At 51.9% G+C, this 27,359-nt stretch overlaps 1 protein-coding gene across 4 annotated transcripts; it reads left to right on the forward strand.

The window, feature by feature from the left end:
• Positions 1–2,094: 2,094 nt before the first annotated feature.
• TNIP1 (TNFAIP3 interacting protein 1) lies at positions 2,095–27,130 on the forward strand. Of its 4 annotated transcripts, none has more exons than XM_060198014.1 (18): positions 2,095–2,230; positions 3,316–3,447; positions 4,103–4,188; positions 5,274–5,357; positions 6,314–6,409; positions 7,721–7,912; positions 10,905–10,999; positions 13,250–13,337; positions 15,352–15,441; positions 17,343–17,408; positions 17,533–17,668; positions 19,198–19,322; positions 20,458–20,589; positions 22,824–22,949; positions 23,350–23,415; positions 24,575–24,766; positions 25,345–25,432; positions 26,541–27,130. In XM_060198014.1, the coding sequence occupies exons 1-18, from the start codon at positions 2,095–2,097 to the stop codon at positions 26,573–26,575; spliced, it is 1,965 nt and encodes a 654-aa protein (XP_060053997.1). In that variant the 3' UTR covers positions 26,576–27,130. The 4 variants fall into 4 exon arrangements, with proteins under 4 accessions (XP_060053997.1, XP_060053998.1, XP_060053999.1 ...); XM_060198015.1 differs by having other exon boundaries at positions 26,615–27,130; XM_060198016.1 differs by lacking the exon at positions 6,314–6,409.
• The last annotated feature ends 229 nt before the right edge of the window (positions 27,131–27,359 follow it).

The following is a 27,359-nucleotide window of genomic DNA, read 5'->3' on the forward strand; positions in this document are numbered from 1 at the left end:
CAGAGCAGGGTGGGAGCACAGTTACCCTCCCTTGGCACTGGCACCACCCTGTCTTCTGGGGCTGGTGGCTCTGGCAATGTGTTTTCTTTTATTTGTTTGTTTTTGATTTCTTTCTTTTTCTAATCAGTAGGATAGAGAGAAATTGAAAAAGGAAGGGAAGACAAGAAGAGAGAGAGAGAGAGAGACCTACAGATCAGCTTCACTACTCATGAAGCTTCTCCCCTGTAATTGGGGACTGGGGGCTCAAACCTGGATCCTTGAGCATGGTAACATGTGAGCTCAACCAGGTGTACCACCGCCAGTCCCCCTCAGCAGTGTGATTTCTTTCTAGATTTATTTATTTAACTGGGTAGGAGGTGGGGTGACTAGGACATGTGTGGTGCTGGCCCCTCCCCCCCACAGGCAAGTCCAATGTTTTCCTCCCCTGCAGAGCCTCCTCCCTGGCTGGCATCACCTCCATCTTCACTCAGACCTCTGGGCTCCCTCCACCCTACCCCCAGTCTCCAGGCAAGGACTGGTGAGGAATGCCTGAGCCATTGGTCCTGGTTCTGGCAGGCGGGGCCTCTGGGGCTGCTAGGGCCAGGCCTGGGAGGACACAGGCCAGCTAGACCCCTAGGAACAGAGGTCAGAGCTGGCTTTGCAGTGGGGTTGCAGAGTAGAAGCATAGACTGAACAGCAGGCAGGCCCAGACCCATGCGGTGAGTGATGTTGGTCTTCACACTCCAGCGGCTCCTACCCTGTTCTGGCTTTTCAGGGACACTGGGCCCAGAACTGCCCCGCAGAGGGGCTGTACCCTTCCCCTTCCCACATGTACCCCTCTGGTCAGTCTGGGAGATGGTCAGTGGTGTAGCCCCTGGCTCTTGTCCCTGCATGCCTGTTGAGGTTGAGGGGACTGCCTCCTTGCCTATGGAGCCCTTCTGCCAACTTGGCCACCTGGGAGTGGGCTGGGTCCCCTCTGGGGTTACATGGAGACCACCCTGCCCCAGACCTTGTCCTCAGGTGCTGAGCCTGAGGTTATGGGTATGGAAGGGTCTCTTCTTTGTCACCTCTCTTGGTGATTTTTCTGAGCTCTGAGGAGGATTCACCTCCGTAGCTGTGTTATCTGAGGCTCTCATACTGCTGGCCACCTGTCCCCTCCCCTCCCCAGGCTGTGCCCTAGGGCTCCAGTTGGACAGTGTCTCTCCTTCCTGTAGTTTCAGAGCTGGAGAGAGATATCCTTGTTTCTGGCCAAGGACGTGGAGGCGACCTGACTCTATCTCCCGTGTCCTCTGCTGTGTTGTGTTTGTAAGAGGCGCCTAGGCCACCTGCTTCTGGGTGTGTGTGCAGATGCCCAGGTCACCCTTGGGCTGTCACATGCCCTTGGAGGCAGAGGCAGGGATCTGACCAGGGGACACTAAGCCAGCTGGGATCCCTGGTGTGTGGTGTGACCCCCATGGAGCTTCCCACCTGCCTGGCAGCAGAACTGAATGGTTCAGAGGGTGTTTGCAGGGCTGTGCAGGCCGTCCCTGATTCAGATGGGAGAAGCATCGATGCTGTCACAGGAAACACCAGTTAGAGCTGGTTCTCCTTTGAGAGGTCACTCAGACACCATGGACCTGTGCCTGGGATTGCTGGCCCCCAGGGCACCAGAGTTTCACTGTAAAGATCAGCAAATCAGCATTAGACTTCCATCCTTCTACACTCAGGGCTATCTGCTGACTGAGCATCTCTGGGGATTCCCTTCATAGCTAGCATTGCTGGGTGCTGGGGCCATAGCTGGGGTCCCTGATCTTCCAGGGCCCCACAGACAGACCTGAACTGAGTCAAGCTTAGTGCTCTTCCGGGGGCTCTGCAGATGAATCAGTGGCCCAAGAAATGGGCACCACCCTCAGGCTGCATTAATAGTGACAGAGTGTCCTGGTAGAAGGCAGTGACCCTCCTGAGGCCCTATGCCCTATGATCAGATGGCCTGCCGGCTGTGTCCTCCTCTGGGTGGTGGGGCCACCTTAGAAGATGCCGGTTTAACTAGGGTGCCCAGTGGTCTGGCCGGCCCCCCTCACGTACACACTGTTGTCCTTGCAGCCAGCGGGCACCACACAGGGCTGAGCCACCCTCATGGAAGGGCGAGGACCGTACCGGATCTACGACCCCGGGGGCAGCGTGCCTCCTGCAGAGGTGTCTGCAGCCTTTGAGCGCCTAGCGGAGGAGAATTCCCGTCTGAAAGAAAAAATGCAGGGGATAAAGATGTTAGGTAAAGCAGATCTTGTGCCCCAAGCCTCTGTTCTGCAGCCTGCATGGTGATGGTGGGGGGGTTGCCCCTCTGCCTCGAGCACCCAGAACCATAAGGAGGGGGCCCAAACCACAGCTATGAAGTGTGGGGAAGAGGCTATTGGGAAGCCCATTGAATGGTCTTGGAAGTGGAATGGCCTCACCTTTTAAATGCACCATAATGGGGCATCCTTAGAGACCCTACCCTGGGTTAGGAGCTGAGCTGAGTGGAGTGAGTGAGAGTAGGGGCTCTTCTTCTGCTCAGGTCTTGTAGCACCCTTGTGCCTGGACTTGGCCTCTTCCTGCTCCTTCTCTGCCACACCCCACACCCACCCTTTATTTTCTGCCACCTTCCCTGTTCTCAGCAGTGGTGGCAAGCCCAGAATCCCAGTTTCTTCCATTCTTTCATCTTGTTGGCACAGCTCTGCTTGGGATAGCAGGTGATATTTCAGTACCCTCTTGGAGAAGGAAACTGAGACCCAGAAGGCTGGCCACTCCTACCTAGGGTCTCTCTCCTTGGACAAATTTGGCACCTGGGGCTTGAGGCTACAGGCCCTATAGGTTCCCAGGGATGTGGGGCACTGGAGAGCACCTGGCTTTCTGGAGAGCTAGAACAAAAAGGGAGTGTAGGGTCTGTTCTGGGCTTCACCCACTCTTGCCCTTCTGACTGTGAGCCTCTTTTAAAAATTTGTTTATGTATTTATTATATATATATGGGAAGGGAGAGATTGAGAGAGAAAAACACTTGTAGCACTGCATTACCACTCATGAAACTTCCCCTGTGCAGGTGGAGACAGGGGCCTTGAACCCTGGTCCTTGTGGATTGTTAAATGTGCACTCTACGAGATACACCACCGCCACCCAGTCTGACTGCAGGTCTCTTATCTGGACTGTTCTGGTAGAGCCAGAGTGCCATGTCATCCTTGGCCCCTTGGGTAGTGTTGGGGTGAAGCCAGGCCTGGAGTGTCCAAAGCCCAGTAGAAGGACCCTTGGTGTGTGGGACAGATAGAACTGACATAAGAGCTGAATAACCAATCCCTCTGCTCCCTCTCTCCACCTGCCCCCCAGGGGAGCTGTTAGGAGAGTCTCAGATGGAAGCTTCTAGGCTTCGGCAGAAGGCAGAGGACCTGGTGAGAGACAACGAGCCCCAGTCACCATCCCCCTCCTTGACCTCATTCGACCACCTGGATGAACTCACAGGTAGGTACAAGGCTGCCAGGCTCCCTGTTGCTCTGTCCCATCTCCCCACTGTCTGAACCCTGACAGCATCCTCACTTCTTATGCTGGAAGCTAGTATGTGAGCTGGTGTTTGTGGAGATAGCTCCCAGTCTGCCCCCTCCTTCAGGTACAGTTGGGAGAGAGGCCGTTGGCTCAGTAATCATTTCTGAGTGTGACTCAGAAGCAAGGGCATGTGCTGCCCACTACAGAATGGCCCTGGCTGGGACAAAGCACTAAAGTCCCTGTGGTCAATGTGCATCACTGGGCACTTCCCCAGCCCTCAGGCCAGGTCTGGGACTAGGGAAGAAAGGCCCCAGCCTTGACTTGGCTTTGGTGACATTTGTTACATGGATACCTGTAGGGGCGTGCTGACCTCAAAGTCACTGCAGTGAAAAGAATGTGCACTGGGCACTAGCAGGCAGGATTTTCCCAGTTAGTCTAGGAAGGTGGTCTCCACCCAGGTTCTGCCCCCACCTTTCCAGGCAGGCTTCCCCCCCACCCAGCTCCTGAGGAGCCTGTCTCCACACTTTCTCAGACTCCCTTGGGATGCTTTGCCCACATGTCCTTCGGTCTAGCTGTCTGGGTGGGGGCATCTGGGGTTTCCCAGACATTACCCATCTTTCTTCTCAATTCTCAGGAAAGGCTGCCCATGGCCCTGCACCTCCTGCTGAGCCCTTGCACCCCAGTGACAAGCCAGAGCCAACCCCTAAACCACCGTCTGGTGTAAGTTGCTTTGGACTCATACTCAGGCACACTAGAGCCAGGGGTGGGAGACACCATGGCAGCACCCCCCTCCCATTGTCAAATGAAGGTCCTAGTTCAAACTTTCAGGAAATCCTGGTCAAGGACTCCCTGCTGGGATGGCAGTGTGTGTTGCTTTGCAGGGCACTGGTAAAATAGGTGACTGTCACAGGGAATAAAGTTTTCAAAGGGCCTTAGGAACCAGCTGCCAATTTGTCTCAAGGAGGGATGAGGTATCTTTTAGTAGCTTCATTCTCTTAAGTCCAGAGAAAGAAGAGTATTTTCTTTTTTCCCACTTTATTTGGTGGTGGTGGGGCTGTTAATGGTTTACAATACAGTTGTTGACACATAGGTCATAAACTTTTCGTCTCCCCATGATAGCTGTCTGCAAGACACTCTTCCTCAAACTAGATCCTTTTCTTTCCACCATCATAGCCATGACCCTAGCACTCCCCCTCCCTGCCCAAGTCCTTTGCTTTGGTGCAATGCACCATACCCAGTCCAGGTTTCACTTTATATTTTTGCAGTGCTTAAGAGGCTGGAAAGGTCTGGGATTCCTTGCCCACCTTGGGTTTGGGTGGATCCTGAGACAGTTCCTCCATCATTGGGACTCTCTGCAGCCCAGCCCTCCCATCTGTGGCTCTTGGCTGGGCTGCCTGGCCACCAGGATCCCCTGGCAGAGGCCTCAGAAGCACAGGGTCTGCTCAAACCCCCGGGTACTCCATGGAACTCTGGGAGTAAAGGGGTTCCAGAGAATTTTCTGAGCTGTGAGGCTTTCAACAAAGTTTGATTTTGAAGTGCTCAGTTGAGAGATCTGACCGCCAAGGGGATGTGGCCTCAGAGGGCACAGTGCTGGGGACAGACTATGGGTTCATGCTGTGATTTCTCCCCAAAGCAGACCAGCTGTCCCTGTCCTCCCTCCCCTCTGCACGGGTTGTGTGGGAGTGGCCTGGATGTGAAAAGGAGAGAAAGGGGCTGTCAGGTCTTCTTGCCTCATGGCTGTTCCAGCTATAGCCCTGGGGGTGGGATGGACATTTCCAGACAGGTCCTGAACCCATTCTGTACAGGGCTCTTCTTCGGAATTTGAAGTGGTCCCAACTGAAGAGCAGAGTTCACACCCAGAGAGCAGCAGCAGTGCCGGGCCAGCCATGGTGAGTGAGGGCAGGTCCCTGGGCAAGTCCTGGTCTCTCTGTTTCAGTCACTTGTCCCCTCCCCTGGGCCCCCTAGAGTCATGTGGGGACACTGGAGAGGCCTTAATAGGGGCTGCTTCTTGAGCATGTATGCAAATCTCTGCTGGTGACTTCCCAGCCTGCCATGCCTTGGCACCCAGTGTTGTGAAAACCTGGGCTTTTTGCCAGTCTCTGCACCACTGCCCCCACTTACTTGTGGCCCAGAAATAAGGCTCTGGGGGCTGGGGGGAGAATGGCTACCTCCCCTTCTTCTCAGCCCCCCATTCTCCCAAGTCTCCTTCAGACACACAAGTAGGAAGTTAATCCTTGGATTTCCATGTGCTCATAAACACACACACACACACACACACACACACACACACACACACACACACACACACACACACACACCCTTACCTCTTTAGCTTTGGGGTGCTACCAGCACCCTCATCCTGCACCTGACCACACAAGCTGTCTTTACCTCTGCTGAATCTTCCTTTGGCTCTCTCTCTTTTTGATAGCAGACTTATTGGAGAACTATGGGAAGCGTCTACAATGTTCTTTGAAGTTTTAGAAGTGCTACCATCTCCTTCACTTCCTTTTCCACTGAGACTTTGGGTGGTCATTAAAAAATTGGGGGAGCTGGGTGGTGACACACTTGGTTAAGTGCATGTGTTACCATACACAAGGACCCAGGTTCAAGTCCTCAGTCCCCACCTGCAAGGGGAAAGATTTACAAGTGGTAAAGCAGTGCTGTGGGTATCTTTCTGTCTTTCTTTTTCTCTCTATCTCCTCCTCCCTGTCAATTTCTCTCTGTTCTATCAGATAAAATAAATCAAGTTAAAAATTTTTTTTTAATTGCTACCAAGGTTATTGCTGGGGTCTGATGCTTTCATGATGAATCCACCATTCCCAGTAATCATTTTTGTTGTTGACAGAGACAGAGAGAAACTGAGGGAGGAGGGGAGATAGAGAGGAAGAAAGAGAGATACCTGCAACACTGCTTCACCACTTGTGAAGTTTCCCCCCTGCAGGTAGGGACTGGGAACTTGAACCTGGGTTTTTGTGCACAATAAAGTTGTGTACTATTAGGTATACCACCACCCAGTGCAGACTTTGGGTAGCTTATACAAGCTATGATGGATTGCACCTTCACCAATTCTGGTCTAGCTCATTCCATCAAGTATCTGGGGACAAAAATTGCTCTTTACTTCCCAGAGTGCATCCTGTATCTGTTACTGCACTATGCACTGGCCATCTAGTGTGTCCTTACAGTCCTCTGGGGACAAGAGCTCATCACTGTGCCAAGCAGCCAGATTCAGCCAGCAGTCAGGCAGCAGTCAGGCAGCAGTCAGGAAGGTCCTTTGTGTTTTGTCTCTTAGGGGCTGAGACCTTGATTGGTTTCTCCTGGATCCTCCCATGTAACTTGTCTGTGCCACTTGGACAAGGCCACCTCCTGCCCTGGAGCAGGCAGGTTGGCTGGAACTGACGGGCAGGGTGAAGCTGTTTTGGCCTTAGATAGCAGTGTACCTGCTTAGACCCCAGGTGTGAGGAGGAGAGGGAGTAACACCAGGTTTCAGGCATTCATAGTGGACATTGCCACTGCCCCAGCACTGTAATTCAAAACCCCAGTTCCTGCCTGGGCTATGTTGCCCTCCTCCTTGGATCTTCTCCCTGTTTCTCAACTTTCTACTCACTGAGTGTTTGGAGGGGCCTGCTGAGGAGGCAGGGCTAGGAAGGGTGACCCATGGTACACTCAGGGCCTGGTAGCTGTGGGACTACAGAAGTAAGCTGTGAGGAACCTATGCATAACCATGACACTGTTCCAGAACTTTTTCTGGTGGGGATGTCCCAGAAGCAGGAAAGAGAGAGAGAGACAATGGCTGGAGGAGAGTGGCCTCCCCCCTCTCCCTCCCGCTGCCCTGTGGCTAGAATACAACTCTCAACCTAGCTCTGAGTCCCTGTTCCTTTGCACAGTTGATGGGGATGTGGGTCAGCCCCAAGACATAGAGCTGGAACAGTTCTGCCTCTGCTGGCTCCTTGGCCAGAGCTGCTCTGTTTGGGCCCCTAAGAAGCACCCTGCAAGTGGAAGGGAGGTGTGTACCCTGAGGACATGGGGATCCTCGGCTCAGCAGACTTGTGACTCACCTCCATAACTGCAGAGACCCCACATGTGGGAGGGAGGTGTCTGTGTTACCCTGGCCCTGCAAGTGAGTCAGCCCAGGTGGGAGCCTGCACAACCACAGAAGAATTCCCCTGGGCTGAGCTGGGGTCAGAGGGGGCACTAATTGTGGGGCAGGGGCCTTAGAGGATAGTGGTGGAAAGAACTGTCCATGTTTCCCCAGGCTCTGGGCCCCCCTCCCCGTGAGGACAGTGGCCTGCTGCTGCACCTGCAGCGTCTGGAATCCACACTGAGCGTGTGTGCTGAGGAGCCTGACCACAGCCAGCTCTTCACCCACCTGGGCCGCATGGCACTTGAGTTCAACAGGCTGGCCTCCAAGGTGCACAAGAATGAGCAACGCACCTCCATCCTGCAGGTGAGTGGGCTGGGGGCAGCACACCTCTGTCCTGCAAGTGAGTGGTGGAGAGCAGCACCTGCAGGTGGGGGAGGGAGTAGTGTGTCTGCCCTGCAGGTGGGATAGGGGCAGGTGCAGGCATGCTCCCTCTGTGAGGCAGCAGCTCTACTGGGCATCAGGGGCTCACTGAAGACTGAAGGTGTGGTCAGGGCTCTCTGAGCTTCTCATTCGGGGTTGTACAGAGGGCACACAACTTATAGAAAGGGTTGAAGAAGAGGAAGGAAATTGGGAAATGTCGGGTGTAGCCAGATGTAGTCCTGCTTTTGCTCTTCACTAGCTGGGGAAAAAAGGGGTGCCACAGCTCTGAGGGAGGACCTCATGATTCTTTCATGGTGGAGACCCAGTTGCCCAGAGGCAACAGTTTTTTCCTAATGTAATCCAGCTAGTGAATGGTGCAACTGTGCCTCCCTCTCTCCCTCCCCCCCCAAAAAAACAATTCTGGCATGTTCCAGCCTTTTAGTACCTTCTTGCAATCCTCAGCTGTATGTGGCCTTGGACAACACTCACCCTCTCTGTTCCACATTGTCCCTATCAAGTGGCTTGGGAGTTAAATCAGGACCCTAGCCAGTCCAGAATGTGGCCAGTTCTCAGAGGGGCTCACTTTTGGGGTTCCTGTGCTGGGTGATCATCTGAGCTCTGAGAGTTTGGGGGTAAGATAGCTGGTAGTGACCTCACAGATGGAGCTATGCTAGAGCCCCCTTCCTCCCTAGCCACTCTTGTGACTGGGTCCCCCAGAGCCACCATGACAAAAGGTTGATGTACAAGAACAGGGGGTCATCCTGGCATGAGGAGGAGTATGGAGAAGAGGGCTGTAAGGAGAGAGGAGGCCCCTAAGTGCAGGAGTAGGTATCAGCTTCATGGCTTTGCAGTGGGGACTGGCTCCTCTTAAAGGGCCCTGCCAACCCTTGCCACCATGTCACCTGTCATTCATTTCTTTTCTTGGCTCTGGCACAGTCTGGCATGGTGTTAGCTCATTAGGGAGCTTATTTCTCCCCACTCCCTGTGATAGGGCAAGCCTCTAGGTACAAGCCTGGCTTGTGTAGCTGCATGTGCATTTGGTGGCTGGATGATGGGTGCTTGAGGTGCTGTCAGCAGCTCTGTAGAGGTGGCATATGTTTCCTCCATCTCTGCTCCATCTGTGCTGGACATAGGCCTAGAGGTCCCAGGACACACCCCCCCACACACATACACACAGCAGCTCAGAATCTGAAGCTCTTTCTGGCTCCCCAGTGGCTAGAATAGGACATCTTGTGCCCTTGGAGCTCTGCCCTGGCCCTGTGTCCTGGTCACTCATCCAGCCTATGGGTAGGGGCAGACCAATCTGGTTCCTCCCCATTCACTCCCTGCTCTGTCTCCTGGTTCACCCAATGAACCTTCCAGCCAGGCATGGTATAGGGCCCTCTGCTGGCTGCTGTCCCTACTGCCTGAATTCTCAGGTCCCTTTCTGTGTCTCCCCAGGGTCTCCCCCGCCCAGCCTGCACAGGTTTGGAGTTAATGACAGGTTCTCCTGGTGTCTTGTTGGGTCTGCTTTCTGCTCTGCTGTCCTGAGCCATTGGGGCCACAGGCAGAGCACCCAGCATCTGTGTGTGCCCCCCCTCCCCAGAGTGTCACTTCTGGAGACAGGGGCTGGGGATAAGGGCATGAAGTGTCCTGTGTGGACATCTGGTCTCAAACTTCCCTCCTAGGGAGGCTCATAGTCCCCAGATGGAGTGGCCCCCTGGGGCAGCCTCCTGAAATGGTTTCTCCTTGGCTCTCCCCATCAGAGGGGGTTGGGAGCTCTGGGAGCTGGGTGGCTGCTATGAGCCCCCACCCTGCTGTGTTCTCTGAGGGTCTGGAGAAAATGCTGAGCACTAGTGGTAGTGGTAGGAAGGTCTCCATCCTAGCCACACTGCCTGGCCCCCCATGTCCTCCATCATCACTTCTGAGAACCTCAGATAGGACCCAAGACCTGTGACTGGTAGGCCCCAGAGTTGTGCCCTCACAGCTGCCCTCTAGAGGACAGACAGCCTTCATCTTCAAGCTGAACCAGGGTTGCAGGGATCCATTTCCTCATTGGCTGAACTCATCTGGATCAGCAGTATTGAGGGAGGGGGGTGTCCTAGTGCTCAGAGGCTCCTGGAGGGAGGATGCACATGAGAGCATAAGGACATAGGGGGTCAGGTGGTAGCACAGTGGGTTGGGCGCACGTGGCGCAAAGCGCAAGGACCGGAGTTGCTGGGAAATGGAGTAAGGATCCTGGTTCTAGCCCCCGGCTCCCCACCTGCAGGGGAATCACTTCATAGGCGGTGAAGCGGGTCTGTAGGTGTCTATCTTTCTCTCCCCCTCTCTGTTTTCCCCTCCTCTCTCCATTTCTCTCTGTCCTATCCAACAACGAATCACATCAACAATAACAATAATAACCACAACAAGGCTTCAACAACAAGGTCAACAAAAGGGGGAAAAATGGCCTCCAGGAGCAGTGGATTCATGGTGCAGCCATGAATAACCCTACAATAATCCTGAAGGCAAAAAACAAAACAAACATAAGGACATAAACATTTCTGTATCTTAAACTGTCTTGAGTATAAAGAAGGGTCAGTACAGAGGACTTCTTGGAGGAAGCAGCTTTTGAGCTAAGATGTTAAGCAGAAGTGGGAGTCAGTGAGGTGTGGGGAGTAGGGTATGTGAAGCAGGTGTGGGAGTTAGTGGAGGGTGCTGTTGGATCAGTGGTGAAGGAGGGGCTCAGGGGTGACTTGGAAGCTGGAAGCCAAGGGCTGATCCTCGCTTAGCTGACCTAAGGCCTGTCTTTGGAGTGAAGCTGCACAGCAGAACCAGGCCAGTCTCCAGCATGGCTCCCAGCTGTTCTGAGAGAGTGTGGGCAACACTGGGATAAGGGGCAGGTGTTGGGGACCTTCTCCAGCTCAGCCTGCATCTAGCAGCAGCCCCCCCAACTGTGACCACTGTTTACCCACAGACCCTGTGTGAGCAACTGCGGAAGGAGAATGAGGCACTGAAGTCCAAGCTGGACCAGGGCCTGGAACAGCGGGATCAGGCTGCTGAGAAGCTACGGTAAGCGGGATTGGGGGGGTTGGGGGTGGGCAGTGCAGTTCACATTCTGAGCTGGTGGCAGGATCTTGAGGCTTATGTGTCAGGCCTCACCTTTATCCTGGTTTCCTTTGCCCCTTTCACACTGGCGGAGACTGCAAAGCACCCCCAGACTTCACCTTCCTGGGCATGGCATGGAGGACAAGGCTGGGACTTGGCTACCTCTCTGTTCATCCTGTCATTTTTGTGAGGTGTGCAGACTTCATGCCTGGCTCGATTGTAGCCAGGACCTGAGGGTCACAGAGGTCTAGCTCTTCACACTCCACCTTGTTCCTGTGCCCAGGGCTCAGTGGGTTAGAAGCCAGTATGTACTTCCTGTATTTCCCAAGAGCCTCTGTTTGTGAAGACAGTGACTCAGATCCCTGGGGAGCCCTGCCTTGCTCAAAGGACTCAAGCTGATGGACAAAATCCTCTTTTGAGAACTGAAGTCCAGGGTTGTGTGAGCAACTAATCACCATGCCCTCTGCAGTCAACATTTACTCCTTTACTTTGGTTCTGTAGTCAAAAACATCAATTTGAATTATGTTCTTAAAAAAATCATTATAGAGAAAACCTTCAGGAAATAAGTGGCAAGCTGCATTATTAAATAGAAGATGGTCATAAGCATAAAGGTGATGATGAGCATGAGAGGATGTGGGCCAATTTCAGCTAAGTCCCTATGGACTCTGAGCTTTGAAGTCCAGAATGCCACCTCCCAGGCTACTCGCTCTTTTACTTTTGGATGGTGATGCAGTTAGGGTTTTAGAGCCATAATGACTCTACTCCTGAAATCAACAAGCCCAGGCTGGAGGCAGAGACATGGATGAGAAGTATTGTTCTCCATGTGTGCCCTCAGGCAAACTCCTTTGCCCCATTGAGACTAGAGCCCCAGCTGTCACCTAGAACACAGCCATTGTCCATCTTTCAGTCTTGCCTGAATTCACATCACCTGACTTAGTGCTTATATCTGATTTAGCTACAGTCATTGTCCTCTGTTATCTCCTCTGTTACTTAAGAATTCATTCTTTTTTACTGGACCAAAAGGGGCCAGGTGGTAGAGGGCACATGTTATCATGCTGAAGGACTCGGGTTCAAATCCTTACTCCCCACTGTGGAGGGGGAGCTTCACAAGAGGTGAAGCAGATCTGAAATTCCCCCCCATCCCTCTCTCCCTCCCTCCCTCCGTCCCTCTGGCTCCCCTCTCCTCCTTTTCTCTCTTCTCTCTTCTCAATTTCTCTGTCCTTCCAAATAAAAAGAAATAGTGGGGGTCAGGCAGTAGCGCAGCAGGCTAAGTACACATGGCGCGAAGCGCAAGGACCGGTGTAAGGATCCTGGTTCGAGCCCCCAGCTCCCCACCTGTAGGGGAGTCACTTCACAGGTGGTGAAGCAGGTCGGCAAGTGTCTATCTTTCTCTCCCCCTCCTCCCTCCATTTCTCTCTGTCCTATCCAACAATGAACGGCATCATCAACAATAATAACCACAACAAGGCTACAACAACAAGGGCAACAAAAGGAGGGGAAAATGGCCTCCAGGAGCAGTGGATTCATAGTGCAATAACCCTGGAGTGCAGTGGATTCATAGTGCAATAACCCTGGAGGAAAAAGAAATAGTGAAAAAGGAAAAAAAATGGCCACAAGGAGACAGATTTGTCTTGCAGACACTGAGCCCCAGCGATAACCCTAGTGGCAATAAAAAGTGATAATTAAAAAAAATTAAATTAAAAAAATGGGCTGGTGAGAAATACAGTAGTAGCACACAGGACTTGCATGTGAGAAGTCCCACATTGTTTCCCAGCACTACCAACAGCCATAGTTAAGAAGTGCTCTGGTTAAAAGTAACTGTTGCTGAGGACTTATTCTGATTGCTAAATAGAAGGTGATCATAATATAAAGCTGATGGCAGGCATAGGAGGATGTGGGTCAATTTCAGCTAAGTCCCTGTGGACTCTGCTTTCCCTTTCGATTACAAGGAGAATGAGTTGGTCCCAATGCCCGAGAGACAATGACACCCATGCTCAACACAGCAGATGGTGTCACTTTCCCCTCGGTTGTGCTAGGGGTGTGACTTACAGCTCCATGTACACAGACACCCTAGTTGGGGGCTACTTTGCTGCCAGTGTGTTGGTTTCAGACAGGATGCCCTCCTGTGTCCCCTGCAGGCAAGTGGGTATCAGCGGCACCTGGTGTGGAGGTGGGCTTGGGCCGTGTGCTGACTGTCCTTCCCCTTGCATGCAGGGAGGAGAACGTGGAGCTGAGGAGGCTGCTGAGCAGCAGCAGAGAGCCCTCCGTTTCAAGCAAGAAGGGAGTGGCCGGACACCTGCAGGTCTGTCTCCCTGGTGTCCTCACTACAGGCCCAGCCTGTGCTGCCTGGCTCGTGCGGGCAAAGTCACTGCCTCCTATGCAGCCACCCCACTGTGAGAAGGTTCTGGTGTGAGATGGATGTCTTTTCTTAGCTCCATCTGACAGCCTCTTATCCCCCAAGACTTTTCCTCAGTCACAGGGTAGGGCCACATGGACTTCTCAGCCACCCATGGATCAGATCAACCCTGGCTCCTCAAGTCACAGTTTCATCCCCAGTGCTCTCCAACACACCTGTACTGTGAGGCTTCTCTTATGGATGGTCCCCCCCAAAGTCAGTTGAACTTCTTGAGATATTCTTGCCAGAATAAGGGTGTTAGGTTTAGGGTTTATAATTGTGTCTGATGCCTTAGACATGGAGGAACACTGCCTGCTAATGCCATGTCTGGGTAATGTCATGGGCTGTCTCTGCCTGCTCCTGCCTGGGCCCCAGCCCCAGATCACATCCCAAGCCTGGCCTGTGCCTCTCCCTTTATTTCAGAGCTGAGTCCCAGTCTACTCATAGGGAGGCCCCCACTAATGGGGTTTAATGGCTAGAAGGGCATCTTTACCAACCCCCACACCTAGGTAATAGCAGCAATTACCCTAACAACTTAATACCTTTGCAATGTGTGGCATTGGGGTGTTCATCTTGTGATCTCACTTGGGCCTCATCTCCTGTGAGGCAGACAGGGCAGGGGGCCTGTCTCCTGTGGCCTTAGGATTGGGGCAGTTAGAATTCCTGCCACAGTGCCATCAGGGACACCATGATGTGTGGTAGGGAAGCATGGACTAAGAGCCAGATGTCCTCCCTGTGATCTTAGCCCTGAAGCCTCTCTCATTCACCCTAAAAGTCAGATTTCAGTCTCCTGGTGGAAGTGTTTGGACTCCCTGTCTGTTCTGGCTCTTGGAGCTGTGCATGGATGTGCACTTGTGGGAGTTTGAGCAGGTGGGGGGGCTCTCCTTATTCCTCCATCTCTGTCTCTCCTGGTTTCTGGACTAACACACATGGTGGGCACTTTTTAGGGTACCTCCTCACCTCTCCACATCAGCTATCTCAGGAGAAAGACCCACGAAGGGGTGGGGAATGCAGGGGCAGAAGTTCAGGCAAGGGAAGCTGGCTGGAATGGCATGGGGTGGAAGCTGGCTTCCCTCTCTCCACCCCAACACCTTGGACCAGCTACCTATGCACTTCGGCCTCAGTTTTCTCCTGTATCAGATAAGACAGTAACATCTATTAAGTAACACCCAACATAGAGGCAACAGTGAACATTAGCTGCACTTTTACAGCCAGCTGGCTCCTCTCTGCTTTGTGGAGTTTCAGGGAGGCCCTAGGAACCTGTCACCCTTTTCCCTCCTTCAGCAGAGGAAGTGCTGTCCCCTCTAGTGTGTACACACCTGGTCTGCAGGGGATGCTGGAGTCCCATTGTTGGGCCTGGGAGTCATGTCCCAAGAACAAGGTATGGGTGGGAGATGGTGACAAAAAAGCAGAGGACAGAGAGGATGTGGGCAAAGACCCCAGGACAGACACCATTCATGTAAAATGTCTACCTGGGAAGTGTCCTGTCTGACCCTTTAGCCCCAGGGGAGTCTGACCTTAGTTCTGGACTCGATTTTCTGCCGCTTCACCTCTACATTTGCTGGTGCTTAGAACACACTTCATCTTGTTCTTCTCAGTACCCTTAGACCATCAGGTGTTATGCAGAGTCCAGTATTCTGTGCCCTGTGGTGGGAGCTTGACCATCCACAGAGGGTCTCAGTACGTACTATAAGACTCTGGAGCACTGGAGTTGGCCCAGACCCCATCTCATCTTTGGTCCCCATCTCTGTATTCTCTGTGCTGCCCCTTCATTTCTTTTCTGAACTTGACCCTGAGTCCCACTGGCCAGTAGTCTGTTAGAACAATTGGGAGATGAGGTGTCCTGGGCTGGGTGCTGGGAGGGGCTGTGCCTGAGAGCCCTATGACAGGAGTCTGTGCTGAAGCCTCATATCCTCTCCAGGCTGCTGTGACCTCAGCAAAGGCCTCAGAGGTGGTGCCCATGGGTGTAGCAGAGAAGAAGGTGAAGATGCTGGAGCAACAGCGCTCTGAGGTTGGTGACCATGATGTGGGGCCAGGGGAGACCCTCATCCCTCCTGGGCCCAGCAGGACAAAGTCCTATGCTGGCTGTCCCTCCTCTTCACTGTGAAGAGTTGCATCATGGCCACAGAACTGCCACCTTGAGCTACTCTCTTCTGCTAATCCCCCTTCCCACTGGGATCATGCTGAGGTCTGGTACTTAGGGCACCGCCTATACTTGTATGTGTGGGGGTGGTCATTCAGGAAGGCTCCCATGTGAAATCCTGGATGCAGGGGAAATGGAGACAAGCTAGGTGTGCTTCGGCCTCAGAATGGGAACATGGGGTATCTCTCATTGCACATGGTGGGTTCAGGCAGAATGTTATAGAGGATGCCCCCCACATCTACCTGCACCCTAAACCCCAGCACTTCATTCCCCATCACTGCAGACCCAGGTTCCCAGACAAAGGTGGACCCTGAACCCCAAATCCTGGCCCCAGGACATTTGAAAGTTAAAGGATCTCAGTATGTGTTCATGTGCAGATTTTTTTTTTTTAATTTTCCCTTTTGTTGCCCTTGTTTTTTTATTGTTGTTGTTAGATAGGACAGAGAGAAATGGAGAGAAGAGGGGAAGACAGAGAGGGGGAGACAAAGAGACACCTGCAGACCTGCTTCATCGCCTGTGAAGTGACTCCCCTGCAGGTGGAGAGCTGGGGGCTCGAACCGAGATCCTTACGCCAGTCCTTGAGCTTTGCGCCACCTGCGTTTGCCCATTATGCTACCGCCCAACTCCTGTGCAGATTTTTTTTTAGCTTTCTTTTCCTCTGGTTGCAAGGATTTTTTTTTTCCTGATTACGAATAGAGTGTCCTTTGCACATGCCTAGCTTAAGTAATAAAAAAAATTACTACACATGCTGCATTGCAGAGCCATTTTTCTACTTATTTGATAGTTCAAGTTTGCCTTTCTTCCCAGAGGAGCTGTTCTTTCCCAGGGTTGGGTATCATCCACAGCTACAGAGATGGTTTGGATCTCGGAATTTTGAGTTGTTGAGGAGCTCCGCTTCTTTTTGATCATGATTTCCTTAGCCATCTCTTCTGCAAAGATTGGCCTCTAGATTTTTGCACTACAATCATTGCTGAGAAATCAGCTATATACATATGGCATATATTTATGCAAGTACTGTCTTTGCTTCCTTTTTATTTTTGTTTTTTTGGAACAGCATTATTGGGTTGGATTAAATGAAGTGAAAGGAGTTGTTTTGTTAAACATGTTATCCCACTGTTCCTGGGATGACTTTCTTTCCCATTCTTTAAAAAATATCTAAGAGAGAGAGTCAGGCGGTAGTGCAGTGGGTTAAGCACACACATGGTGTAAAGCGCAAGGACCAACGTAGCGCTTGAATCAGGGGTTCAAGCCCCCGGTTCCCCACCTGCAGGGGAGTCACTTCACAGGCAGTGAAGCAGGTCTGCAGGTGCCTCTCTTTCTCTCCCCCTCTCTGTCTTCCCCTCCTCTCTCCATTTCTCTCTGTCCTATCCAACAACAACGAAATCAATAATAACTACAACAATAAAACAACAAGGGCAACAAAAAGGAATATATAAATATTAATTTTTTAAAAAATATATCTAAGAGAGGGGAGGAAGAGAGACATTACCATCCATAGAGCTTCCCTCGGTGCTATAGGGCTCCCATGGGGTACTAGGGCTCAAACCTGGAGCTTTGATCTACCTCAAAAAAACACTAGCCTAGTGGACAGGCCATCTGTCTCCTGGTGCTAGAAGCTTTAACACCATGTCCTAGATAGCCCTCAGAGAGCTGTGTTGCACACCACACACCAGACCCACACAGCTCTCTGTGTTGGTGTGCCTCAGGACCAGTGTGCAGACCCTTCACCCTTTGTCCCATCTTGACTGCTACTGACCTTCTCTCTGCAGCTGCTAGAGGTGAACAAGCAGTGGGACCAGCATTTTCGATCCATGAAGCAGCAGTATGAGCAGAAGGTAAGGATGGGTGTATGGGCAGCTCTCTAGGCTCCTCTGCCTGTGTGCTCACTTGCCTGCTCCCCCTTTCTCTTCTCTGAACTTCTCTTCTCTGCCTGTTCACCCTCTCTCTTTTCCAAACCAGATCACAGAGCTGCGCCAGAAGCTGGCTGACCTGCAGAAGCAGGTGACTGAGCTGGAGGCAGAGCGGGAACAGAAGCAGCGTGACTTTGACCGCAAGCTCCTGCTGGCCAAGTCCAAGATTGAGATGGAGGAGGCAAGTGTCCAGGTGTCCTGCCCAGAGCCAGAGTTCTCTTCTTGTGCTGGGGGCTCAGGGACTCAGGCAGGGAGCCAGCAGGGAGGAGGAGGGAAGGACCTGGCCTGGTGTTAGTGCCTAGGGCTGTGGCCAAAAGGACCTTTCTCACTCAAAACATTGAGGAGGTTAAATCAGCAACTCCTTTTCATGTTTTTTTTTTTTTTTCCTTTAGAAAAACACTGTGTTCAGTTAAAGTCTTAGGCACTAAGGGCTATCCAGGGAGGCACAGAACAGCAAAACAGACAGACCAGGCCAGCCTCTGGCCCTGGTGCCTCAGTGCTGCCCATCTAGGGTAGTCTGGCTGTTTGGTGTTGGGGGGACAGGGCTGGGTCACAAGCTCCCTTTGTCCCTTCACCCTGTCATACTTCCCAACTGTTCCCCAGTGTGGGAAATGGACAGATGCTGAGCAAAACTGTACAGTATGTGAACACCTCCCTCCCAGACCTTGGGGACCAGCAACAGTCAGAGGGCAGGCCAGGCCCCCTTATGGGGCAGCAGTTGGGTCACTCTGGCTGACACCAGCTAAGACCACCAGGGGGCAGCTGCAGCTCAGAGCAAAGGCCATTGATCCTCCTCCTGCTCATCCCCTTCTAGAAGCCTGTCTGAGTGGCCAGCCCACAAGTTACTGTGTGTATTCTGAATGTGGTCAGCCACACTGTCACTTGAAGCTTCATGTCCCTCTGGTCCTCCCCACAGCTCCACTAGAATTGAGACACCACAAATCTGACCAATCCTCCCTGTGAGCCAGGAGAGATAGGCGTTTGGACTTTTGTGTGACCTTGGGGTAGTACGAATTATGGAGCCAGACTGATCTGGAGCCTCAAGTGGCATCTAGAATCTCCCCTTATGAACCCTGACTGGGACTGTCTTCAGTGTTCAGTAAGTTGAGTAAGTTGAAGTTCCCTCAGCTTACAAGGGCAGAACCAGGCCTTTTCTGGGGGCCCTCGTTCTGGCCACTATTTGGTTTTGGGGAGGCCATCTCCACTCTCTGGACAGTCTTTTGCCATCATAGAAAGTGGGTAGTCCCTGAAGGCTACCCTGGGCGGCTGCTGAACTGGTTCTCAGCTAGTGGATAGCAGGGTCCCCACAGAAACCTTCCTGTTCTTTTCTCCAGTTGCTCTCCTCTCTGTGAAGGGATATGTGCCTGTTGCACCTTCACTTACCTCAATGTCTTTTCCCACTCAGCCCAGACTGTGGAGAGTCTTTTTAACAGTTTGTTATTCAGTGTCTCAGAAACTCCTGTGCCCACCTGGGGGAGGCTGTAGCTTCTCTCCCTAGAGTCAAATCCACCTGTGACTGTTAATCCATTTCCTGGGGTGAACAGACAACACCTGTCAGTCAGGCCACATGCCCCTCGATTAACCTCTTCATGGGGTGTAGGCATCACCACCTTACCCCCACCTGCACAGAATAAGAACAGAGGGACCTGTTTGAGTGAGGGGCAGGAGCACAGGGGCCGGGTCTCACTCACCCACCCATGTGCCTTGCAGACAGACAAGGAGCAGCTGACCACAGAGGCCCAGGAGCTGCGCCAGAAAGTCAAATGCCTGCAGGATCAGCTGAGCCCACTCGCTCGGCAGCGGGACTACCAGGAGAAGGAGATTCAGAGGCTTAACAAGGTGAGCACCCTCAGCCCTCATTGTGTCTTCCCATTCAAGGGGACCTCCTGGGTCAGCGTGCTGGCGCTGAGTGCCCTATGTGGCCTAACCTTCCTCCCCTCTGTGCCCCTTTGTGACCTTGTGACTTTGAACAAGTGGGTCCATTCTCTGAATCCCTGTTTTCACATGTAAAGAGTGGTGAGGTAATAGACCTTTTTTTTTTTTTTTTTTGTAGGATTATGGAAAGAATGGCTGGACAGCATCAGTGCCTTCAGCTTTGGGGTTGTCACTGGGGATAGTCAGGATAGTGGACACTGAGGACTCTGTCCCTACACCCTAGCCTGTCACCTGCTCTGAGGGGTGTAATGAAAGTGAGGGGACCGTGACTTCCTTTGCAGTCACTATGTGTTTGGGGCCAAGTAAGCCAGTAGGGGCCCAGTTCTTGTGAGGGAGGCCTTGTGTCCCCATAGTTGGTGGAGGGAGGGGCAGCTAATGGACAGGACTGAGGTAGGTGTGGAGCCAGGTGACATGCTAACAGAGCTGAAGGAGAACACTGTAAAAGGAAGCCTGTAGAGCTGTGAACACATGAGGCAAAGTATTTCCTGGGTATGTTAGAAAAGGAATTTTTTTTTTTTTACTCATATGTAGGATTAGGAAGGTAAAAATATTAAGTAAATTGAAATTCAAATCCAGTTTGAGCTCAGAAGCCTTGCAGATAGGAAAGACAGTTTGATGGACATGGAAGAACCCTCCCTCTTCAAACTTTATATTCATCCTGGGCCTGGGAACATTGCTTAGGGAGGGGGCTCCTTCCACAGGAGCACCCTAGTTGAAGCTGCTGGCCACAAGCACACATAAGGCTTCCCTCTCCTCTGTGCCCCTGTGACTTTGGACAAGTAGCTTCAGTCTCTGAACCCTCATTTTCACATGTAAAGAGGGGTGACAATAATAGTCCTTTCTTGGTAGGATTACAGGAAGAATTCTGAGCGAGATATTTGCAGAGTGTGAGGAAGTAGGGAGCACTTATTAATTAGTCCTGTTGGTTGTTGTCAGCAGATTAAGGTCCTGAGGGTGTTTCTCTCCCCCTGCCCTCAACAACAGAGCTTGGCTCCCCAGGCTCCTGCTGACAAGCCCCTGCCCTGTCTTCCTGGAATAGGCCCTGGAGGAAGCACTGAGCATCGAGGCGGCTCCATCAGCCCCACCGGCAGCCTTTGGGGGTCCAGAAGGAGCAGAGGGCCTCCTTCGCAAGCGGGAGTTGGTCACTCAGAATGAACTGCTGAAGCAGCAGGTGGGTCTGGGGACAGAAGGACAGGGGCTGAGCTCCTGGGGCAGCAGCATGCTGTGGGCAGGCTTGGTGACATGGGAAGCGATCATCAGAATCCATGGAGGTCCCTTCTTCTCATCAGTGAGGGCTGACTAGGGTCAAAACCCACCTTAGCCTAGCTGTGCTGTTGCTTACCTTGGACTTAGTTGGTTTGTTAATTTTTATTTATTTTTTAATTATTTTTATTAGTGATTTAATAATGTTTTATAAGCTCATAAGATTATAGGGGTATAGTTCTATACCACACTCCCCACCACAGTTCTCTCCCCCTGATCCAACCCAGCTCTCTCCCCTTTCTGCCAAGGATAACCGTCATAGTTTTCACAAAATCTTAGTGATACTTTGACATTTTTTCAACAAGTTCATTTTTCAGTTTTTTATATTGCACATATGAGTGAAACCATCCAGTAGTCATCTTTCAGACAAATGCAGGTCACTTAGTAACAGATATGAACTGTAGCAACAAGAGTCCTTGAACACATTTGTGTTAATGTTTATTATTTTTTAAACATATTATTAGAGCAAGAGAGGGGGCTCCCGTGTACCCGTGTGCTCAGCTCTGGCATAGGTGGTGCTAGGGATTGAACCTTTGACCTTAGGGGTTTCAGTCATGCAAATTGATGTTCTTTCTAGCCCTTATGTAGTTTTTCAAAAGCATTTTATTTTTTTTAAAGATTTTTTAATATTTACTTATTTATTCCCTTTTTTGTCCTTGTTTTTTTTAATTGTTGTAGTTATTATTGTTGTTATTGATGTTGTCATTGTTAGGACAGAGAGACATAGAGAGAGGAAAGGAAGACAGAGAAGGGGAGAGAAAGAGGGACACTTACAGACCTGCTTCATTGCCTGTGAAGCGACTCCACTGCAGGTGAGGAGCCAGGGGCTCGAACCACGATCCTTCCACTGGTCCTTGCGCTTCACACCATGTTCGTTTAACCTGCTGTGCTACCGTCGGACTCCCAGAATCTTATTTTTTTGTCACCAGGGCTTCACTAGTCCTGGCCAACTTTTCAGATAGAGAGAGGAGAGAGAGCACAGCATTGAAGCTTCCCCCAGAGCTAAAGTTGTCCCATGTGACATACCAAGGGCTCACACCCAGATGCAAAGCAGGTGCCCTCCTACGTAGGCCGTCTCACTGGCCCCCAAGCAGATGCTTTAGATACATTACTTTGAGTAAATGTAGTTTTAATTTTTTTTGAGAGAGATAGAGATTAGTTGATTGATCAGAGCTCAGCTCAGCTTATGGTGGTGCTGGGGATCAAACCTGGAACTTCAAAGACTCAGTCATGAGAGTCTTTTTGCATAACCACTATGCTCTCTCCTCAGCCAAGTAAATGAATTTAAAGAGAAAGTTAGACTATTGCTATGAATGAAAAGACCTGTTTACCAATTGCCTTAAGTAGAAAGTCACTGGAAGCAATATAGCTTATCTCCAGCCTAAGCTCAAGCCTGAAGACTGAGCTTGAGTTTCTCTGCCACTTGGTGCCAAGTTGGCCTCTCCCTGGCACCTGAGATTGGGACCAGCTCCCACTTATTTGCAGGGGGATGTGGCACTACAGGCACAGAGGCTAAGTGGCCCTGCAAGTCCTCCTCTGCTACCTGTGGACAGTCTTTTTTTTTTTTTTTAATGTCCTCCAGGGTTATTGTTGGGGCTCGGTGCTTTCACTAGGAATCCACTGCTCCTGGAGGCCATTTTATCCCATTTTGTTGCCCTTGTCGTTGACATTATTGTTATTGTTGCCATTGATATTGTAGTTGTTGGCAGAGAGAAATCGAGAGAGATGGGGAGACAGAGAGGGGGAGAGAAAGATAGACACCTGCAGACCTGCTTCACCACTTGTGAAGTGACCCCGCTGCAGGTGGGGAGCCAGAGGCTCAAACCGGGATCCTTACACCACAGTCCTTGCGCTTTGCACCATGTGCACTTAACCCGCTGCACTGCCGCCCAGCCCTCACTTGTGGACAGTCTTATGGGTCATCTGTCCACAGCTAGAGAGCCCTTCCAGCCTTAGTATGATCAGTCCAGACAGATGGCGGCTGCACATCTTCCTGTTCAGCCCTGGGTCCCCTGTTCAGTACATCCAGATATAAACTAGAGGATCCCAGAATGACTGTGTGAAGTTGGGGTGGAAGCTGGAGGTGCCCTCTGTGCTGTCTCCTGTCCAGTCCCCTGCTCAGACCCCCTGCCCCCACCCTAGGTGAAGATCTTTGAGGAAGACTTCCAAAAGGAGCGCAGCGACCGAGAGCGTATGAACGAGGAGAAGGAGGAGCTGAAGAGGCAGCTGGAGAAGCTGCAGGCCCAGGTGTCCATGTCAAATGCCCAGGTGGGCAGCCAGTACTGGGGGAAGGCCTGGGGACCTGGGACATGGGGGGTCAGCACACTCACAGTTTTCATTGCCCATCTGTTCTGATGCCTTAAAAGAGCAGGTGTAGGAATTGGCTATGAGCCTGTTGTCTCCTGGATAGAACTACAAAATATGCTTAAGTATAATATGGTATGAATACAAATGCAGCAGAGACCTTCAATCCCATTGACCTGTGTCAGCCCCCATATGCCCACCCCATGATAGTGATCACCCTTGGCTATGCAGTATCCTGAAGGCCTTCTTGGGCTGGTCAGCCAGAGAGGTATCTGCACCTGTTTTGTGCCTCCAGCTGGTTAGGCCCTGGGTCCAGTCCTGGCAGGAACCACTTGTGCCAACAGTCATCTGTTCCTCATTTCAGTTGAAAGCATTCAAGGAAGAGGAAAAGGCAAGGGAAGCCCTCAAACAGCAGAAGAGGAAAGCTAAGGTGAGGAGACCTGGGGGAAGAAGCAGCACTCCGAGCCACAGAACAATGGAGAGGTCAGAGTTTGCTGGGTATCTGGCCAGCTCAAGACAACTGAGGCCGAGCACTCCACAGCCCTTGGTCAGAGTAGGTCTGAGACTCTGTCAACAGTATTGGGGTCTTGTGCCCATGTGCCAGACTTCCCTGTCCATCCACCAGGCATCCAGGCCACAAAGCAACCTTTAAGAACTAAGGTTCTAGGGGTCCGCAGTGGTGCACCCAACTGAGCACACACAGTATAGTGCACAAAGACCTGGGTTCAAGCCCCTGGTCCCCACCTGCAGGTGGAAGGAAACCTCATGAGAAGTGAAACAGTGCTTTAGGTATCTTTCTCCCTTTTTTAAAAAAATATTTTTAAATAAAATTTTAATAAATTTTATAAAATTTTATGAATTTTTTAATAAAATTATTTACTTATTTGATAGGACAGAGGGAAATTGAGAGGACAAGGGAAGATAGGGAGAGAGAGACCTGCAGCACTACTTTGCTGCTGGTGAAGCTTCTGTCCTGCAGGTGGGGACCTGGGGCTTGAACACAGGTCCTTGCTCATGGTAACATGTGCTCAACTCAGTGTGCTACCACCCAGTTCCTTTCTTTCTTTCTTTCTATCTTCTACTTCCTTGTCAATTTTTTCACTATCTCTACCAAATAAATATTTTATTTTGTTTTATTTATTTTTTTAAATTTACAAAAGCACTGTTCAGCTCTGGTTTATGGTGGTATGGGGGATTGAACCTGGGACTTTGGAGTTTCAGCCTGAATCTTTTTGCATAACCATTCTGCTATCTCCCCACCTCCATTAAATTGAATCAATCAATCAGTAAAATACACATATAAAAAAAGAACTAAGGCAGTTCAAGCCCCCAGCCCCCCACCTGCAGGGGGGGGGTCACTTCGCAAGCAGGTCTGCAGGTGTCTTTTTCTCTCCCTATCTTCCCCTCCCCTCTCAATTTCTCTCTATCCTATCAAAAAAAATTTTGAAAAATGGCCACAGGAGCAGTGGATTTGTAGTGCAGGCACTGAACCCCAGCAATGACCCTGGAGGCAAAAGAGAAAAAAGAACTAAGGCTTTAGAGAGGACAGCTGAGATTCTGGGGCTGAGCCAGGGGCTCCCTCCTTGCAGGCATCTGCAGAACGGTACCACATGGAGCCCCATCTGGAGCACCTCTGTGGGGCCTACCCCTATGCCTACCCGCCCCTGCCTGCCATGGTGCCACACCACCCCTTCGACGACTGGGCCCAGATTCGCTACCCACCATCCCCCATGGCCATGGAGCACTCGCCCCCACTACCCAACTCCCGCCTCTTCCACCTGGTGAGTCTGTGCCCTGCTTCACCACCCAGTACCATCTAGATGGCTTCCTTGCCTGTGAAAGGACAAAATCCTTCCTGGATTTGCTGGAGCAGCCCAAGCTGTGTGGGTGTGGGCAGTATCCAGGCCTTCTGTCCACAGCCACCCTAGGTCACTGGTATGGATAGGAGGCACCCTTTGTCTAGCCAGAGTTGGACTCCCCTGTTCTTATACCTGCTGGCAGGAGTCCTTTTCCCTGCTTGTCACTCTTTCTCCAGTGGGCTGCCATCCCTAGCCCCTTTGCCAGCCCCTGGCACCCTGCTCTCAACCAGACACTGGCAGTGCCAGCTGCCCAGCCTTCTCTCAGCTTCTTCTCTGAGGCTGATCTCACAGAACTTTTCTGGCCATGTGGGTACAAGGGGTAGACGGTCTGGTTCATAGTGACCTCCCAGAGAAATTCCCACAGCCTCCTCTCCTATAAAATGGGGTGGGGAGGGCCCCTTTATACTTTTGGGTCTTTCTTTGGTGGCTTTCTGCTTGCCAGATGCTGTCCAGTGTTTGGGGTGGGGGTGACTGTGGGTAACTAAGCACGCTTCTTGCAGCCGGAGTACACCTGGCGACCACAATGTGGGCTGCGTCACCAGAACTCCCAGGTGACAGACTCACCTACGACTCGACCTACAGAGCCAGGTGAGCACTGCCACCTCCACCCCTACCCCTAAGTGCAATATCTGGTCCATCCCAGACTTTCTGGTTAGGGGATACTTTCTGATGCTGGCTGGAATGAGGGGAGGCCCAATTTTTTTAAATGGTGCTGGGGGGCAGGGTGAGGCTGGATGACTGGGCCTATACTAGCCCTCTGGTAAGGGAGGGGCAGATAGGGCCGCAGTTCCCAGTGCTTCCTGTCTAGGGAGGCAGCCAAGAGTTATAAGCATCCTACAGTCAAGCGTGAGAGGTGGAGGGCCTTGAGACAGGTTTCACTGAGAGCAGAGACAGAGCAACCTGCCCTCTGTGAATCACAGTGGGTCTTGGAAATGAAATCTCATAGGGAAGGCGTAAACCCAGTGAAGCCCTTGGCCAGAGTACGTGCTGGGACAGAGGGGTGGGGGATGATGTACAGAAATGACAGTGCAGGGCCTTGATGGCAGAGGCTGGAGGAGGGTACAGGATGGGGAGAAGCCCAGTGGGCAGGAGCTGAGGGCCCAGGGGAAGGGAGGAGGGACAGGCCAAGGTAGGGAGGTAAGAAGGCCTGCTGCAAACAGTAGCAGCCACCTCCGAGAGCCTTATAGACTGGCCCCATGGCTCTGTCTTGTTTGCAGCTCCCTAGAGCTGGGCCATGGAGCAGCTGAGCAGACTCAGAGGACAGGAGGGGCAGAAGGGATGCCTGGCCTCTACACAAATAGCTTCTCCAGGACTGCAGCTGTAATGTTAAAGCCTACAGGTGGCCCAGGCCCCTTGTTGGAACACACAAGCAGAGGCTGTAGGACTGGAAGGGGCCTGCTCTGTCACTTTCTCACAGCTCCTATAAAAGATGGACTGGGCAGGCCCAGCCACAGTCTTGTCCCCTTCTGGAGTCTGCAGCCACTTGGCTAGGCACCCCCTTCCATGTCCAGAACATTGGGCATGTTCTCTGAACCTCTCTGCCAGCTCCCTTATGTCCCTGCTTCATGGGCCTGTAAGGACTGAATGGCTCCTAGTCTACTTAGGGATGCTCTGTCATTGTCACTGTCATTGGGCTGGTCTCCAAAGGACTCTGAAAGCCACTGTGCTTAAGGCTTCACAATTTATGTCCATCTAGGGTCCACAAAAAATGACCATGAGGGTCCTCAGTGAGACCAGATCACATCACGTGGCTCCATCTTCGTCTTGCAGAGCCAGCTGACCTCAGATCTCCGAAAAAATAGGGGCCATGCCTCACTGGACAGGAGTCTGCAGCGGGTACAGCTTGTGCTTGGTGACCTGAACTGCTCTTGACCAGGGGACTTTCCAGATGTCCGTCCTGCCTCCTTGGAGCACCTGGGGAAACTCACTGCCTGCTGAGTGGGAGGGTCTTCACCCTGCCAGCAGTTTTCTGAGGGAAATCTGTCTCAGGAGTGTGGCACAGAACCTTCCTCCCAGCCCTCTGGAGTGGTCTCTTCAGGGGTGAGCTCAAATTCTTGTGTGTGTTTTGTTTCTGCTTCTAGCTCTAGTAGCAGGACCTGCCCCAGCCTATCCCACACCTGTGAGGAGCTGTTGGTTTGCCTCCTGGACAGCAGAGCACAACAAGGCAACCCCACCACATAAGGACCAAGGGGCCTTGCGGCTGGGGGCCTGCAGTGCCAGAAGCTAGGACTGGGCTGGCACAGTTGTTTGCACAGATCTTGGACATAAATCCAAGTTGAAAAATTAGCAGTCTTTGACTGGTGTTCTTTTGTACCCCTTGCAAATGTTCCCTCCCTCAGCATCTGTCCCTGGCCCACCCAGTGTGAAATACATATCCCATGTGCTGACAGCACAACCTCTTGGGACTCCTAGTGCCCCAGAGGAGAGGAAGGAGCCTGGACTGGGAATCATGTCCTGATTCACTTGTCAGTAGATGTGGAGCAGGACCTGGCCCTTCTGCAAGCCTGTTTCTTCA

The sequence above is a fragment of the Erinaceus europaeus genome, chromosome 9 (assembly GCF_950295315.1).
Source record: "Erinaceus europaeus chromosome 9, mEriEur2.1, whole genome shotgun sequence".
Taxonomy (NCBI): Eukaryota; Metazoa; Chordata; class Mammalia; order Eulipotyphla; family Erinaceidae; genus Erinaceus; species Erinaceus europaeus.